This window comes from Gopherus flavomarginatus, chromosome 19 (assembly GCF_025201925.1).
Source record: "Gopherus flavomarginatus isolate rGopFla2 chromosome 19, rGopFla2.mat.asm, whole genome shotgun sequence".
In the NCBI taxonomy this organism is placed as follows: Eukaryota; Metazoa; Chordata; order Testudines; family Testudinidae; genus Gopherus; species Gopherus flavomarginatus.
Genome location: NC_066635.1, coordinates 2,388,678 through 2,403,747, shown reverse-complemented (window position 1 = coordinate 2,403,747; position 15,070 = coordinate 2,388,678). Strand labels below are relative to the sequence as shown.

General features: G+C 59.7%; 1 protein-coding gene across 1 annotated transcript; it reads left to right on the top strand.

The window, feature by feature from the left end:
- Window positions 1-3,447: 3,447 nt before the first annotated feature.
- LOC127037659 (fibrinogen alpha-1 chain-like) lies at window positions 3,448-14,756 on the top strand. The gene is made up of 6 exons (XM_050929673.1): window positions 3,448-3,473; window positions 8,584-8,612; window positions 9,046-9,261; window positions 9,424-9,855; window positions 10,882-11,151; window positions 14,596-14,756. Exons 1-6 carry the CDS (start codon window positions 3,448-3,450, stop codon window positions 14,754-14,756), a joined length of 1,134 nt encoding a protein of 377 aa, XP_050785630.1.
- The last annotated feature ends 314 nt before the right edge of the window (window positions 14,757-15,070 follow it).

Genomic DNA, 15,070 nt, shown 5'->3' with positions numbered 1-15,070 from the left:
GGTCATGACCCGGGCTGCCGCGCGCCGGCCCCCGGGGGGCGGGGCCAGAGCGGCCCCTGGGGGAGCGCTGCGAGCGCGCGCTCCCGGCCGGTATCGGTCACGTGCGGCGGGTTTCGCTGGGGCAGGGCGCGGCCGCACAAGGCTCCTTTTGTTCTGCTGAGTGCGCAGCGCCCGCGGGCCAGGGGCGCCCCCCCCGTGGGGCCCGGGACCGGGAGGGTCAGGGCAGCGCCCCCCCCGTGGGGCCCGGGACCGGGGGGGTCAGGGCAGCGCCCCCCCCGTGGGGCCCGGGAGCGGGGGGGGTCAGGGCAGCGCCCCCCCCGTGGGGCCCGGGACCGGGGGGAGTCAGGGTAGCGCCCCCCCGTGGGGCCCGGGACCGGGGGGGTCAGGGCAGCACCCCCCCCGTGGGGTCCGGGACAGGGTCAGGGCAGCGCCCCCCCGTGGGGCCTGGGACCGGGGGGGTCAGGGCAGCGCCCCCCCCGTGGGGTCCGGGACAGGGTTAGGGCAGCCCCCTTCCCCCCCCATGGGGTCCGGAACCAGGGGGGTTAGGGCAGCCCCCCTTTTGCCCCCTGTGGGGACCGGGATAGGATTAGGGCAGCCTCCCTTCCCTCCCGTGGGGTCCGGAACCAGGGGGGTTAGGGCAGCCCCCCTCCCCCCTGTGGGACCTGGGATCGCGGGGGGTTTGGGCAGCCCCCCCTTTGCCCCCCCCGGGGACCAGGACAGGATTAGGGCAGCCCCCCTTTCCCCCCATGGGAACTGGGACTGGGGGGGGTTAGGGCAGTGCCCCCCTGTGGGGCCCTGGACTGGGGGGGGTTAGGGCAGTCCCCCTCCCCCCCTGTGGGGCCCAGGATCCGGGGGGGGGGTTAGGGCAGCCACCGTTTGCCCCCCTTGTGGGGTCCAGAACCAGGGGGGTTAGGGCAGCCCCCCTTTGTCCCCCCGTGGGGACCGGGACAGGCTTAGGGCAGCCCCCCTTACCCCCTGTGGGGTCTGGAACAGGGCGGGTTAGGTCAGTGCCCCTCCTGTGGGGGCTAGGACCGGGGGGCTGTTAGGGCACCCCCCCCATGGTGATCGGGACCGGATTAGGGCAGCCCCTCCTTCCCCCTGCGGGCCCTGGACCAGGGGAGGTTAGGGCAGCCCCTTTTGCCCCCCCCCATGGACCCGGGACCAGGGGGGTTAGGGCAGCCCCCCTTTGCTCCCCCATGGGGCCTGGGACTGTGGGGGGGGTTATGGCAGCCCCCTTTCCCCCCAGGGGAACAGGATTAGTGCACCCCCCTTGTGGGGCCTGGAATGGGGGGGGTAGGGCAGCCCCCCTCCCCTCGTGGGGCCTGGGGGTGGGGGTTAGGGCAGGCATCCCTGCTCCGTCCCTGCAGGGGCCAGCATTGTCTCATGTTTCTCTGGATATGACTACACTTGCACTTCAAAGTTTCAAGTGTGGTCGCAGTGCCAGCGCTGGGAGAGAGCTCTCTCAGCGCTGCACGTACTCCACATCCTCTACGGGTGTAGCTTGCGGCACTGATTACACTTAGGCTTTACAGCGCTGTATCTTGCAGTGCTCAAGGGGGTGTTTTTTTCACACCCCTGAGCATGAAAGTTGTAGCGCTGTAAAGCGCCAGTGTAGCCATGGCCTCTGTGAATTATTGGGCAGCATTCCTCAAGCTAGCCTGCCTCTGCCCTGCTCCTCTCCATGTGTAGGGGAAACAGCCGCCCCGCACCAGCCCCCATCTGCTGGCTTGCCCTGTCCTCCTCTCCCTCCCTGCCCTGCACGGATCAGGAGTCTCCTTCTCCAGCCCTGTGGTGGCAGGTGCCTGCCCCAGCTAGGGACTCTCCCCCCCTTCTCCTACATTGCCCTGTGGAGTTGGCAGCTTGTGGATGGCATGGGGCTTTGGATTTGTGTGCAATAGTTCCTGGTATTGCAAATTAGATACCATTAGCTCTGGCTTGACTAGAGACTGGGAATGGCTGAGTCATTACACTACTTGAATCCTTTTCCATATAACTATCCTTACACCTCTTGTCAACTGTCTGTAATTGACCATTCTTGATTATCACTACAAAAGGTTTTTTCCTGCTGATAACAGGTCATCTTAATTAATTAGCCTCTTAGAGCTTGTATGGCATCTTCTCTGTATGTGTGTATATATATACTCTTCTTATATGTTCCATTCTATGCTCCGATAAAGTGGGCTCTAGCCCACGAGAGCTTATGCTACAATAAATGTGTTAGTCTCTAAGGTGCCACAAGTACTCCTGTTCTTTTTGCGGATACAGACTAACGTGGTTGCTACTCTGAAAATAGTTCCTGCTGGTGCTCATTGAGCGGGTCTTGGGTGCTGTGCCACCTCTTCTACCCACCATCTCACCTAGTGTGGGCCTGGCCCTCTGAGGGGGCTGGAGCCTGTGTTAATCATCTCCTAGGGTTTGATGATCCGAGCAGAGAGTGAGAAACCAGGTAAACAGGTGGAGCCTGGCAGGGTTTATGGGGCTATCAAGCCATAAAACCAGCTGGGACAAGGCCTCAGATCCTTCTGATAAGCCAGGGAACAGGGCTGGGCCGGCTGTGCGTATATGACCACTTGGGTGCTCAGTGCCACTCTAGACTAGCTCTGTGACCTTTGCCCAGGTACCCAGCGCATAGCTGGGGCTCTTGGCTCAGGGGATCTCCAGGATGGGCAATGGAGGAACAAATCGTCTAATTTCAAGGAGGGATTTGATCTGTGGATTTCTAGTGTTGCCCGGCATTGGGCTTAGGCAGGCCTCTCCTCTGGTATTGAACTGGGCTGTCCTGTCCAGCCTTTGTGGGGTTTGTTTCCCATCCAGTATGAGACAGAGCCAGATGTGGGTTTGTCCTGTATTGGGCAAACGCCCTTTTGAAGAGCGTGCTGTTCTGCCCCTGCTAGGTGCATGCAAGGTCATGGTGGGGAGGGGGCGAGGTCATGCCAGCAGGGGTATCTCCACGCCATCCCCAGAAGTAGTCATGTCTGGAATCCAGGAATGCATGAGAGGCCACCCTATCTGGAACGGGGGCAGGCTGCCAGTAACACAGATGCTGCTGCTGGGCTCACGAGTATGTGAGGCCTCTGTATGGCAGCTGCCCATGGGAAGGCCAGATGAGCCATTTCAGTCTAAGTCCGTCTGCCTCTCCCCAAATTCAAATGTCCTTCTGGGCTAAGTTGTCTCCTGCCCAGACTGGCTCCATGTTCTGAGTAGTTACAGCAACAATAGCTGAGCACTGGGGGTAGGGGGGTTGTTGCTGTTGGCTGGAGGAGATTCCGGCTTTTTGGTTGTCAGAAGTCTGTTTGTGCTCAGCTGGCCTGACATGGGATTGTGTGAGAGTGCAGGGGGCGGGGAGGAAGGATCTGGATCTGCAAAGAAAATGATGAATGGCTGGAGGTGACCAGGGTGCAGCCCAGTGGTGGGGTCACGGCTCTCAGCATCCAGGCCTGAGACGAGATGTACCAACTGCATCAAAAGCACAGGTGTGCCTGTGCCTGCATGTCTGGGTGTGTGCAGTGAGCTGCTGTACACAGCAGTGGAAGGGGTGTTGGGTTTGTGTGCACATGCGCACGTCTGAGGAAGGACACAGTAAGGGCTTGTCTGCACATTTTTTTGTAAACAAATCAGTGCAGCGCAGCCCCTTTTTGTGGCCACACTTCTCCTGGTATTAAGTTGCTTAGACTGGGAGAACTTATCCAACCCAAGCAATGATGCTGTAACTGCAGACACCTAGGGGGTAATAACAATTCATCTACATTGATTTTTCTACCATTGTACTTGTCTGTGCAAAGCTGTGCTTGAACCAGCCCTGAGAGCGGTCTCTGTCCCTCCACAGCACCAGGGCTTTGCTCTGTGTTACACGCTGAGGCCTGCTTTCTGTCGAGCCGTCCTCTCAGTGCTGATCACTGATGCCTCATCTTGTGCAGGAGCTGTGCTGGTCCCTTAGGGCTCGGCTCTGCTTAGGCAAAACAAGTGCAAGCAGAATGTGCTCAGCACTACACAGCAGTGTACGTAGTGTCCAGACAGCTTTCTGTCCAGCTGGGGGCCAGCGTTCGATTCCTTGTTCGCTTCCTGTGAATTTTTTCGGGGTTACCTGAGGTGTCCGGGGTGAATCACTACCACTTGCTCACAGGTGGGGGGAGTCCTGTCTGTGCCCACCATGGGAAACTCTCCCAATCCACCGGCTGCTAGCACACAGGCAGTTACATGAGCCCCCCTCTTTTCTGTAGGAACATAAGAACGGCCACACTGGGTGAGACTAAGGGTCCATCTAGCCCAGGATCCTGTCATCCAACAGTGGCCAGTGCCAACTGCTAAGAGGAACTGAACAGATTAGGGTAATTATCTAGTGATCCATCCTCTGTTGTCCAGTGTCTGGCTTAGTGTCACTCAGAGCATGGGGTTGCATCCATGACCATCTTGACTAATAGCCATTGATTCACTGTCCGCATGAACTTACCTAAATATTCTTTGAACCCAGTTATACTTTTGGCCTTCATAACATGCTCTGGCAGTGAATTCCACAGATTGACTGTGTCTTGTGTGAAGAACTCCCTTTTGTTTGTTTCAAACTTGCTGCCTATTAATTTTGTCGGGTGACCCCTGGTTCATGTGTTCTGTGATGGGGTAAATAACACTTCCTTATTCACTTTCTCTGCTCTGTTGATGATTTTATAGACCTCTATAGTATCACTCCTCAGTTATCTCTTTTCCAAACTGAACAGTCCCAGGCTTACTAATCTCTTCTTGCATGGAAGCTGTTCCAAACCCCTAATTTTTGTTGCCCTTCTCTGTACCTTTTCCCCATTCCAATGTATCTTTTTTGAGATGGGTGACCACAACTGTATACAATATTCAAAGTATGAGCATGCCATGGATTTATATAATGCCATTATGATATTTTCTGTCATATTATCTAAAACTTTCCTAATGGTTTCTAACATTGTTAGCTTTTTTTGACAGCTACTGCATACTGAGTGGATGTTTTCAGGTAACTATCCCCAGTGACTCCAAGATTCTTTTTCTTGGGCGATAACAAGTAGTTTAGATCTCATCATTTTTTATATAGGGATTATGTTTTCCAATGTGCATTACTTTGCATTTATCAACATTTGAATTTCAGTTGCCATTTTCTTGCCCACTCACCCAGTTTAGTAATACCCCTTTGCAGTCCGCTGTAGACTTTATAATCTTGAGTAATTTAATATCCTCTACACATTTTCCACCTCACTGTTCACTCCCTTTTCCAGAATCATTTACGAACACGTTGAACAGCACTGATTCCAGTACAGACCCCTGGGTGATCCCACTGTTTACTTCTCTCCACTGTGAAAACTGACTTTATTTCCACCCTTTGTTTCCTATCTTTGAACCAGTTACTGATCCATTGCAGGACCCTCTTATCCCAGGACAGCTTACTTTGCTTAAGAGCCTTTGGTCAAGGACCCTGTCAAAGGCTTTCTGAAAGTCCAAGCACACTATAATCACTGGATCACCCCGTCCACATGATTGTTGACACCTTCAAAAAATTCTGATAGGTTGGTGGCGCATGATTTCCCTTTACAAAAGCTATGTTGAATCTCCGTCAACGTGATGTGTTATTCTATGTTTCTGATCATTCCAATGGTACCAATTTGCCTAGTACTAAAGTTAGGCTTACCAGCCTGTAATTGCCAGGATCACATCTGGAGCCTTTTTAAACAATTGGCGTTACATTAGCTATCCTCCAGTCATCTGGTACTGAGGCTGATTTAAGCAATAGGTTACATACCACAGTTAGTAGCTCTGCAGTTTCATATTTGAGTTTCTTCAGAACTCTTGGGTGATACCGTCTGGTCCTGATGACTTCTTATTGCTTAATTTTTCAGTTTGTTCTAAAACTTCCTCTAATGACACCTCAAGCTGGGACACTTCCTCACATTTGTCACGTAAGAAGAATGGCTCTCATGTGGGAATCTCCCTCACATCCTCTGCAGTGAAGACCAATTCAAGGAATTAATTTAGCTTCTCTCCAACAGCCTAGCCTTCCTCAAGTGCTCCTTTAGCATTTTGGTCATCCAGTGGCCCCACTGACTGTTTGGCAGGCTTCTGATGTACTTACAAATGTTTTTGCTGGGGAAGGAAAGCAGAGCCCCGCACCTGCTGGAATGACGGCCCCTCAGTCCACTCACAGATGTGGGGAGGGACGGCAGAGCACTGCCCCTGCTGGAACAGCAGCTCCTCAGTCCCCTCGAAGTGGAGAAAAAAAAGCCTTTCATTTCTTTCATGTATTATTTACTTTCCATAACTATATAAATAATACAATTAAATATTATGTACATTGCATCACATATGCTGTTGATTGCTTATTAATGACCGCCATTTCACATGTGTGGGTCCCTGCCACTCCCTGCGGGTGTGCACATGTGTGGGTCCCAGCTACTCGCTCCCTCCCTCATTGAAGCAGGTATGTAGGGTTTCTGCCCTGGAACTGCAGGGCAGCAGTGGACATGGGGCTGGTTGGAGGCAGGGTCTAGCTGCAGGCAGGGCAAGGGGTGCAGGGCTGGCTGGAGATGGGGGTGTGGGGTGGGCTGGCTTCAGGCAGGGCCGCAGGGGGATGCAGCAGGAGTTGGGAGGGCTGGAGACAGTGGAGTGCAGAACTGGCTGGCTTCAGGCAGGGGAGTGCAGCAGGATTGGCTGGAGACAGGGCAGGGGGGTTGGGGCTGGGTGTGTGCAGGGCTGGTGCGGGCAGGGGTGTGTGGGGGCTGGCTGGCTTTGGGCAGGGCTGCGGGGGGTGGCTGGAGACAGGGCGGAGGGTTTGGCAGGGGCTAGCTGTGGGCACAGAGTGCAGAGCTGGCTGGAGGCAGGGCAGGGGGTGCAGCAGAGGCAGCTGGAGCCCCAGCTCTTTAAATAGCCCCGAAGCCTCCCTCTATCCCAGGGCTCTGGGGGTTATTTAAAGGGCCCGGGGCTCCCCTGCTTCTACCCCACCCCAGACCTTTTAAATAGCGGCTAGAGCCCTGGAGAATACATGGGGACGGCGGGGCTCCAGCGGCTATTTAAAGGACGGGGTGGCAGAGGCAGCTGGAGCCCTGGCCCTTTAAATAGCCCCCTGAGCCCCCCGCTATGCCAGGGCTATGGGGGCTATTTAAAGAGCCCAGAGCTCCAGCTGGGAGAGCGGGGCTGCTTGACGCGCTTCGGCTGTGGCTCCGGCTCTCGGCACAGGGCCCTCTTAGGCACGGGGCCTGATTCCTGGGAATCGGCTGAATCGGCCTAAAGCCGGCCCTGTGGGGAGGGAACCTAGTGTCCCGCCCCTGCTCAAACAGTCGATCCCCAGTCCCCTGGCAGAGCCGGGGAGGGAAGGCAGCTCCCTGTCCCCTCAAAGCCTGGGGAGGGAACCCAGCTCCCCACCCTTGGTGGGACACCCACTCCCCAGTCCCCTTGGAGAGCTGGGAGGGAGGGCAGTGCCCAGCCCCCACTGGAATGGCCACTCCCCAGTCCCCTGGCAAAGATGATGTGGAAACACAGCGCCTCTCCCTTGCTGAAACGGCCGCTCGCCAGTCACCTCATAGAGCTGGGGAGGGAACCCAGCGCCCTCCCCCCCTCGAACGGCCGCTGCCCAGTTCCCTTGCAGAGCCGGGAAGGGAACCCAGCTCCCCGCCCCCACTGGAACGGACGGTCCCCAGTCCCCTCGCAGAGCTTGGGAAGGAACCCAGCACCCCGCTCCCTCAGGAACGGCTGCTCCCCAGTCCCCTCGCCGAGCTTGGGAAGGAACCCAGCACCCCGCTCCGTCAGGAACGGCCGCTCCCCAGTCCCCTCCCAGAGCTGGCGAGAGAAGCCAGCATCCCGCCACCGCTCAAACCGCCACTGTCCAGGCCCCTTCCAGAGCTGGGGAGGGGAGCCGGCGCCCCACCCCCGCGGGAACCGCCGCTCCCCACTCCCCACCCAGAGCTGGGGAAGGCAACGCCCCGCCCCGCTGGAGCTGCCAATTCCCAGGCCCCTCCCAGAGCTGGGGAGGGAACCCAGCCCCCCAACCCTGCTGGAGCCACAACACCCCAGTCCCCTGCCAAAGCTGGAGAGAGTACGCAGCGCCCTGCCCCCGCTGGAACCACCACTTCCCAGTCCCCTGGCAGAGCTGGGGGGGGGGAACCCAGCACCCCACCACAGATGGAACGGTCGCTCCGCAGTCACCTTGCAGACCTGGGGAGGGAAGGCAGCACCCCGCCCCCGCTGGAATGGCCGCTCCCCAGTCCCCTCGCAGAGCTCAGGAGGGAAGCCAGTGCCCCGCTCCCCAGTCCCCTCGCAGAGCTGGGGAGGGGAGGCAGAGCCCTGCCCCAGCCTGAACGGCCGCTTCCCAGTCCCCTGGCAGAGGTGGGAAGGGACCCCAGCGCCCCGCCCCCGCTGGAACGGCCACTTCACAGTCTCTTGGCAGAGGTGAGAAGGGAACCCAGCGCCCCACCCTCGCAGAAACGACCGCTCCCCAGTCCCCTTGCAGAGCTGGGGAGGGAATAGAGCGCCCCAGCCCTGCTGGAACGGCCGCTCCCCAGTCTCCTTGCAGAACTGGGGAGGGAACTGTCACGTTTTGGGGGGAGGTCAGTCCCCAGAGCGAGGGACCAGCCAGAGGCAATGGGGCGTGGTGGGGGGAGGTCAGTCCCCAGAGCGAGGGGCCAGCCAGGGACAATGGGGCGTGGTGTGGGGAGGTCTGTCCCCAGAGCGAGGGGCCAGCCAGGGGACAATGAGCCGTGGTGGGGGGAGGTCAGTCCCCAGAGCGAGGGGCCAGCCAGAGGCAATGGGGCGTGGTGGGAGGAGGTCAGTCCCCAGAGCGAGGGGCCAGCCAGGGGCAATGGGGCGTTTTGGGGGGAGGTCAGTCCCCAGAGCGAGGGGCCAGCCAGAGGCAATGGGGCGTGGTGGGAGGAGGTCAGTCCCCAGAGCGAGGGGCCAGCCAGGGGCAATGGGGCGTTTTGGGGGGAGGTCAGTCCCCAGAGCGAGGGGCCAGCCAGAGGCAATGGAGCGTGGTGGGGGGAGGTCAGTCCCCAGAGCGAGGGGCCAGCCAGGGGCAATGGAGTGTGGTGGGGGGAGGTCAGTCCCCAGAGCGAGGGGCCAGCCAGGGGCAATGGAGCGTGGTGGGGGGAGGTCAGTCCCCAGAGCGAGGGGCCAGCCAGGGGCAATGGGGCGTGGTGGGGGGAGGTCAGTCCCCAGAGCGAGGGGCCAGCCAGAGGCAATGGAGCGTGGTGGGGGGAGGTCAGTCCCCAGAGCGAGGGGCCAGCCAGAGGCAATGGAGCGTGGTGGGGGGAGGTCAGTTCCCAGAGCGAGGGGCCAGCCAGGGGCAATGCAGCGTGGTGCAGGGAGGTCAGTCCCCAGAGCGAGGGCCCAGCCAGGGGCAATGGGGCGTGGTGGGAGGAGGTCAGTCCCCAGAGCGAGCGGCCAGCCAGGGGCAATGGGGCGTTTTGGGGGGAGGTCAGTCCCCAGAGCGAGGGGCCAGCCAGGGGCAATGGGGCGTGGTGGGGGGAGGTCAGTCCCCAGAGCGAGGGGCCAGCCAGGGGCAATGGAGCGTGGTGGGGGGAGGTCAGTCCCCAGAGCGAGGGGCCAGCCAGGGGCAATGGAGCGTGGTGGGGGGAGGTCAGTCCCCAGAGCGAGGGGCCAGCCAGGGGCAATGGAGCGTGGTGGGGGGAGGTCAGTCCCCAGAGCGAGGGGCCAGCCAGGGGCAATGGAGCGTGGTGGGGGGAGGTCAGTCCCCAGAGCGAGGGGCCAGCCAGGGGCAATGGAGCGTGGTGGGGGGAGGTCAGTCCCCAGAGCGAGGGGCCAGCCAGGGGCAATGGAGCGTGGTGGGGGGAGGTCAGTCCCCAGAGCGAGGGGCCAGCCAGGGGCAATGGGGCGTGGTGGGGGGAGGTCAGTCCACAGAGCGAGGGGCCAGCCAGAGGCAATGGAGCGTGGTGGGAGGAGGTCAGTCCCCAGAGCGAGCGGCCAGCCAGGGGCAATGGGGCGTGGTGGGGTGAGGTCAGTCCCCAGAGTGAGGGGCCAGCCAGGGGCAATGGGGCGTGGTGGGGGGAGGTCAGTCCCCAGAGCGAGCGGCCAGCCAGGGGCAATGGGGCGTGGTGGGAGGAGGTCAGTCCCCAGAGCGAGGGGCCAGCCAGGGGCAATGGGGCGTGGTGGGGGGAGGTCAGTCCACAGAGCGAGGGGCCAGCCAGAGGCAATGGAGCGTGGTGGGGGGAGGTCAGTCCCCAGAGCGAGGGGCCAGTCAGAGGCAATGGGGCGTGGTGGGGGGAGGTCAGTCCCCAGAGCGAGGGGCCAGCCAGGGGCAATGGAGCGTGGTGGGGGGAGGTCAGTCCCCAGAGCGAGGGGCCAGCCAGGGGCAATGGAGCGTGGTGTGGGGAGGTCAGTCCCCAGAGCGAGGGGCCAGCCAGGGCCAATGGAGTGTGGTGGGGGGAGGTCAGTCCCCAGAGCGAGGGGCCAGCCAGGGGCAATGGGGCGTGGTGTGGGGAGGTCAGTCCCCAGAGCGAGGGGCCAGCCAGGGGCAATGGAGCGTGGTGGGGGGAGGTCAGTCCCCAGAGCGAGGGGCCAGCCAGGGGCAATGGGGCGTGGTGGGGGGAGCTCAGTCCCCAGAGCGAGGGGCCAGCCAGAGGCAATGGAGCGTGGTGGGGGGAGGTCAGTCCCCAGAGCGAGGGGCCAGCCAGGGGCAATGGAGCGTGGTGGGGGGAGGTCAGTCCCCAGAGCGAGGGGCCAGCCAGGGGCAATGGGGCGTGGTGGGGGGAGGTCAGTCCCCAGAGCGAGGGGCCAGTCAGAGGCAATGGGGCGTGGTGGGGGGAGGTCAGTCCCCAGAGCGAGGGGCCAGCCAGAGGCAATGGAGCGTGGTGTGGGGAGGTCAGTCCCCAGAGCGAGGGGCCAGCCAGGGCCAATGGAGCGTGGTGGGGGGAGGTCAGTCCCCAGAGCGAGGGGCCAGCCAGGGGCAATGGGGCGTGGTGTGGGGAGGTCAGTCCCCAGAGCGAGGGGCCAGCCAGGGGCAATGGAGCGTGGTGGGGGGAGGTCAGTCCCCAGAGCGAGGGGCCAGCCAGAGGCAATGGAGCGTGGTGGGGGGAGGTCAGTCCCCAGAGCGAGGGGCCAGCCAGGGGCAATGGAGCGTGGTGGGGGGAGGTCAGTCCCCAGAGCGAGGGGCCAGCCAGAGGCAATGGAGCGTGGTGTGGTCAGGTCAGTCCCCAGAGCGAGGGGCCAGCCAGAGGCAATGGAGCATGACAGGGGCGGCCCTGCTCCGCCCAATGCAATGACACTATTTACAAACCAGCAGTTGCCAGACACACAGTGGCCTGCCCGGCCCTGTGCTGCCAGCCTGCCTCTTCCCTTCGGGGGTGGGCCTATGCTGCGCCACAGAGCCCCCCCGCCCAACACCCCCTGACTCCATGTGGCCAGAACCCCCCTAGACCCGCTATGCCCTGGCTGGGATCGACTATGCCCTGGCTGGGACTGGCCAGGTTTCTGCACCAGTCCCAGGTGGCTCGGCTCAGCTCTGGGGAGACAGGTGGGGCCCCTCAGGTGGCGGGAAGCAGAGTCTGCCCAGAGTCGAGGTGCACTGGGGTCCAGCCAGGGTGCTGAGAGGAGCAGGGGCGGAGGGGTTAGGGGGCGGAGAGGAGCCCTTGGCCAGGCGGGGGGCAGGCCGAGAGGAGCTAGTGGTAGGTGGGGGGAGCTAGCGGTGTCTTGGGGCACAGTGCAAGAGGAGCAGACCGGGGCCCCTTCTGAGCATGGGCCCAGCTCCATGGAGCCACTGGAGCCACTGTAAACCCAGCACTGGCCAGGGAGTGCTCACTGCTCAACCCCTGGCTCTGCCACAGGCCCTGCCCCCACTCCACTCCTTCCCACCCCCTCCCCTGAGCCTGCCGTGCCCTGGACCTTGCCCCTCTCACCTCAAGCCTCCCGCATGCCACAAAACAGCTGATCGGGAGGTGCAGGGAGGGAGGGGGAGGCTCTGATCGGCAGGAGGTGCTGGGAGGCAGGATGGGGAGCTGATGGGGTGGGGGGCTGCTGATGTATTACTGTGGCTCTTTGGCAATGTACATTGGTAAATTCTGGCTCCCTTCTCAGGCTCAGGTTGGCCACCCCTGCTCTAAGCACTGGGCTAAACATACTGGGGAAGGCAGCTCCTGTTCCTCCAGCTGGATTTTGAATTGGTCCTGACCAGAGCCGTGCTTGCTGGATTAAAGCTAGTTCATTTCTGCCTCTGATTGCAGTGTAGCATACCTACCAAATCAGGCCTTGCAGGCAAGATGGGCATCAGTGCTCCTGCCTGTCTTCTCTGGTGAGGGTCCTGATGCCTAGAGGGAGGCAGCAGTGTGCATACCCAGAGGCAGAAATACAGGCATCGAGGCAGCTTTCCTCTGAAAATGGAGGTGCCGCATGACTTTAGGTGCCTACGGACGGTTAGGGGCAGCCAAGTGGAGGTTTGTGGTTCGCAGTGGTGCCTAAAAATAGGATCTATATCTGGGGTTTAGGTGCCTAAGTCATCTAGCTAGCATGACTGAAAACAGCAGTGATGATCCGGTGGTGCAGGCCTCAGGGCTGAACAAACCCACCTGCAACTCTAGTTACGTGCTCCTGTTCCTAGCAGGCACCAGTTGCTGTGCTGCCATGTCTACATTGCTATCTGTAGCCAGGCTAGCTAGATGAAAGCTAGCATAGACATGCCTACTGGGTGCACTCACACAGCTGATTGCAATGTGGACATACCCTAAGGGTGTAAAGAGATTTAATTTGCAACAATTTCACCAGGAAGTCTGGGAATACCCAGGTAAATTCCATCTCTAACCCCACCTGTCTTTCACCTTTGCTGACATGCCTCTTAATGGTGCAAGGCCTCTTGACTCTTTGGTGCACATGGATTACAATAATCTGCACTTTTGCTGTACTCATGTACTCTCCCTTCCAGCCTGTGTCAAGCCCTGGGGGTCTCTGTCTCCTCTTGCAAGGATGTATGTGGTGCTGAGTCTCCATGGTGTGTTTGGCTGGATGGGTCTCTGGTGTCAGCTCTCACATACTGCAAGGGTGTGTGTGGTCAGGAGGGACACCAGCCCCCAGTGAGGTGGGGTCTGAGGGCAGAGTCTTGTATGCCCCATATGGGAGTTAATATTTATGGTGTCCAGGGCCCAGGCTGAGCCATGAGATCAGGAGATGAGCAAGTGGGGTCCATGCTTTAGACACAAGTGTCCTGAGTTTTCTCTGGGAGAGGACAAGCCCTGTGGCCCTCAGCGGAAAGTTAAAAAGGGCAGTGGCAGAGTTGTGGCTGGAGAGCTAGTGGGTCTGGGTCTGCCCCTGCCACGCCACCTGAATTGTCTCTTTTGTGTTCACTGCAAGGGCCAGGGCGGTGCTGGGCCCACAATTGCAGCCGCCAGGGTATGGAATGGCCCTGAGGGGTCAGGCAAAGAACACCACCTCTCCTAGGCCCAGGACCCAGCTGGTTACTAACCCCACCTGGTCAGTGTGCAGCTCAAGCCAGCAAGTCACGTACCAGGTCAGTTTGTCCTAAACAATGAGCATTTTTGTTGCTGATTATCTAGGAGAACGAGCCTGTCAGGCAGGCAGACTTACCAGGTACTGTGGACAGCAGAGCCAGGTGGGTGCCAGATCTGTTAGAGTGTGGTGGGCAGCAGGGCTAGTCTCTGTCTGATCCCCAGAGAGTGCACGGCTCTGGACTGCTCCCCTGCCCCGCGAAGGACTCCCTCATGGCCTTGCAAAGGAGGGTCACTTCCTGGGTGGGACATCTACTTGGTAACACGGGGTGAAGGACATAGCCAGTCAGGGCCTGATCTCCGCACCTGGCGAAATAGTCTCTGCGGCTCCTGAGGTGTGAGGAGGTGGCAGGTGTGGGATGGAGGCGAGTCTCCATGAGCAGCTCCATTCGGAAAGCTGCATTGCAGTAGGGCCACTTCCCCAGCTACAAGAGCTCTGGTAGATTACAGAGCGGGACAAGCTGGATGTCCTCATGGAGGAAAGGGGTTGGGGAGCAGGAACCCCTAATCCTAGCCACTGTACTGGGCACTGCCACCCCTTGCGACATAGGAGCCCAGGCTGGGCCTTTGCAGAGCTCCATGCTCCCCTCACAGGCCAGGGGAGCTCACCCTTGGCGTGTGTGTGTTTGCCTGTCTAGTGAAGTGTGGAGGGCAGGAGGGTGTGGCCTGTCCATCTCACGCACACTGTTCTGCTGGCAACAGGCTAATGCAAATAACAGCTTGCTCAATCCTGCCCTTCCCCCATACAGGGAAGAGACCTGTCCCCACCTAGGCAAGCCAAGAAATACACTTTGAACTATACTTGGCAGGGAAAGTAAACAGAGCAGAACCTGAGCTGCTGCTCCAATGTCTGTTAACCCATCAGCTCATGGCAGCAAGAGTGTCTGGGCATCTCCTCAGGGCATGGGGACATGGGGAAAGAACCCCCTCATTGGAATGGGATCCCACTCTGTCACTCATTGGGATGGTGGGACCTGGGGAAAGGTAAACCCCTGGGCCTGCTGTTCAGCCCCAGCCTGGGGAGGTAGTGGAGGGAGCTTGCAGCATGAACCCATGGGAGAGGAGAGGGCTTACTGAAAAGTGACCTGACAAGTCTCTTTCACCTGAGCTCTCCGCTTCACCCTTGCCCTTCCAGACAGAAGCTTGAGCCAGGGCTGCAGCCTGCAGCCAGAGGAGGGAAAGCTGATTTCTAGCACATTGCTTCATACGCCGGAGAAGGACATGCCACTCAGCTGTTACTGGAACTGGACAATTTTATTGAAAAATGTAACTCGATACAAAGCAGTGGAAGCATGACTGTCTAAGCATGTAACAGGGCACAGCCTGTCCAGCGCGGGCAGGTGGGTGCTCAGAGAGACGATCACCCTGCACACCCCCGCCCCAGTGTCTGCTGGCCTGCTTTCCCACCATGGCAAAGGAGGGCTGTTCATTCCCCACATTCTCACAGAAGCCACCTCAGGGCCCCCAGAAGGATCAACTGTTCCATGAGGCCAAGAGATCAGCTACTGTTCCATGGCCCAGGATAAGTCCCAGCAGCTCAGGCGGGTGTTAGGAGGCAGCATGTCCCAGCAATAGCTTCCTTCACAAATCAAATCATGGTGAAAAATCTC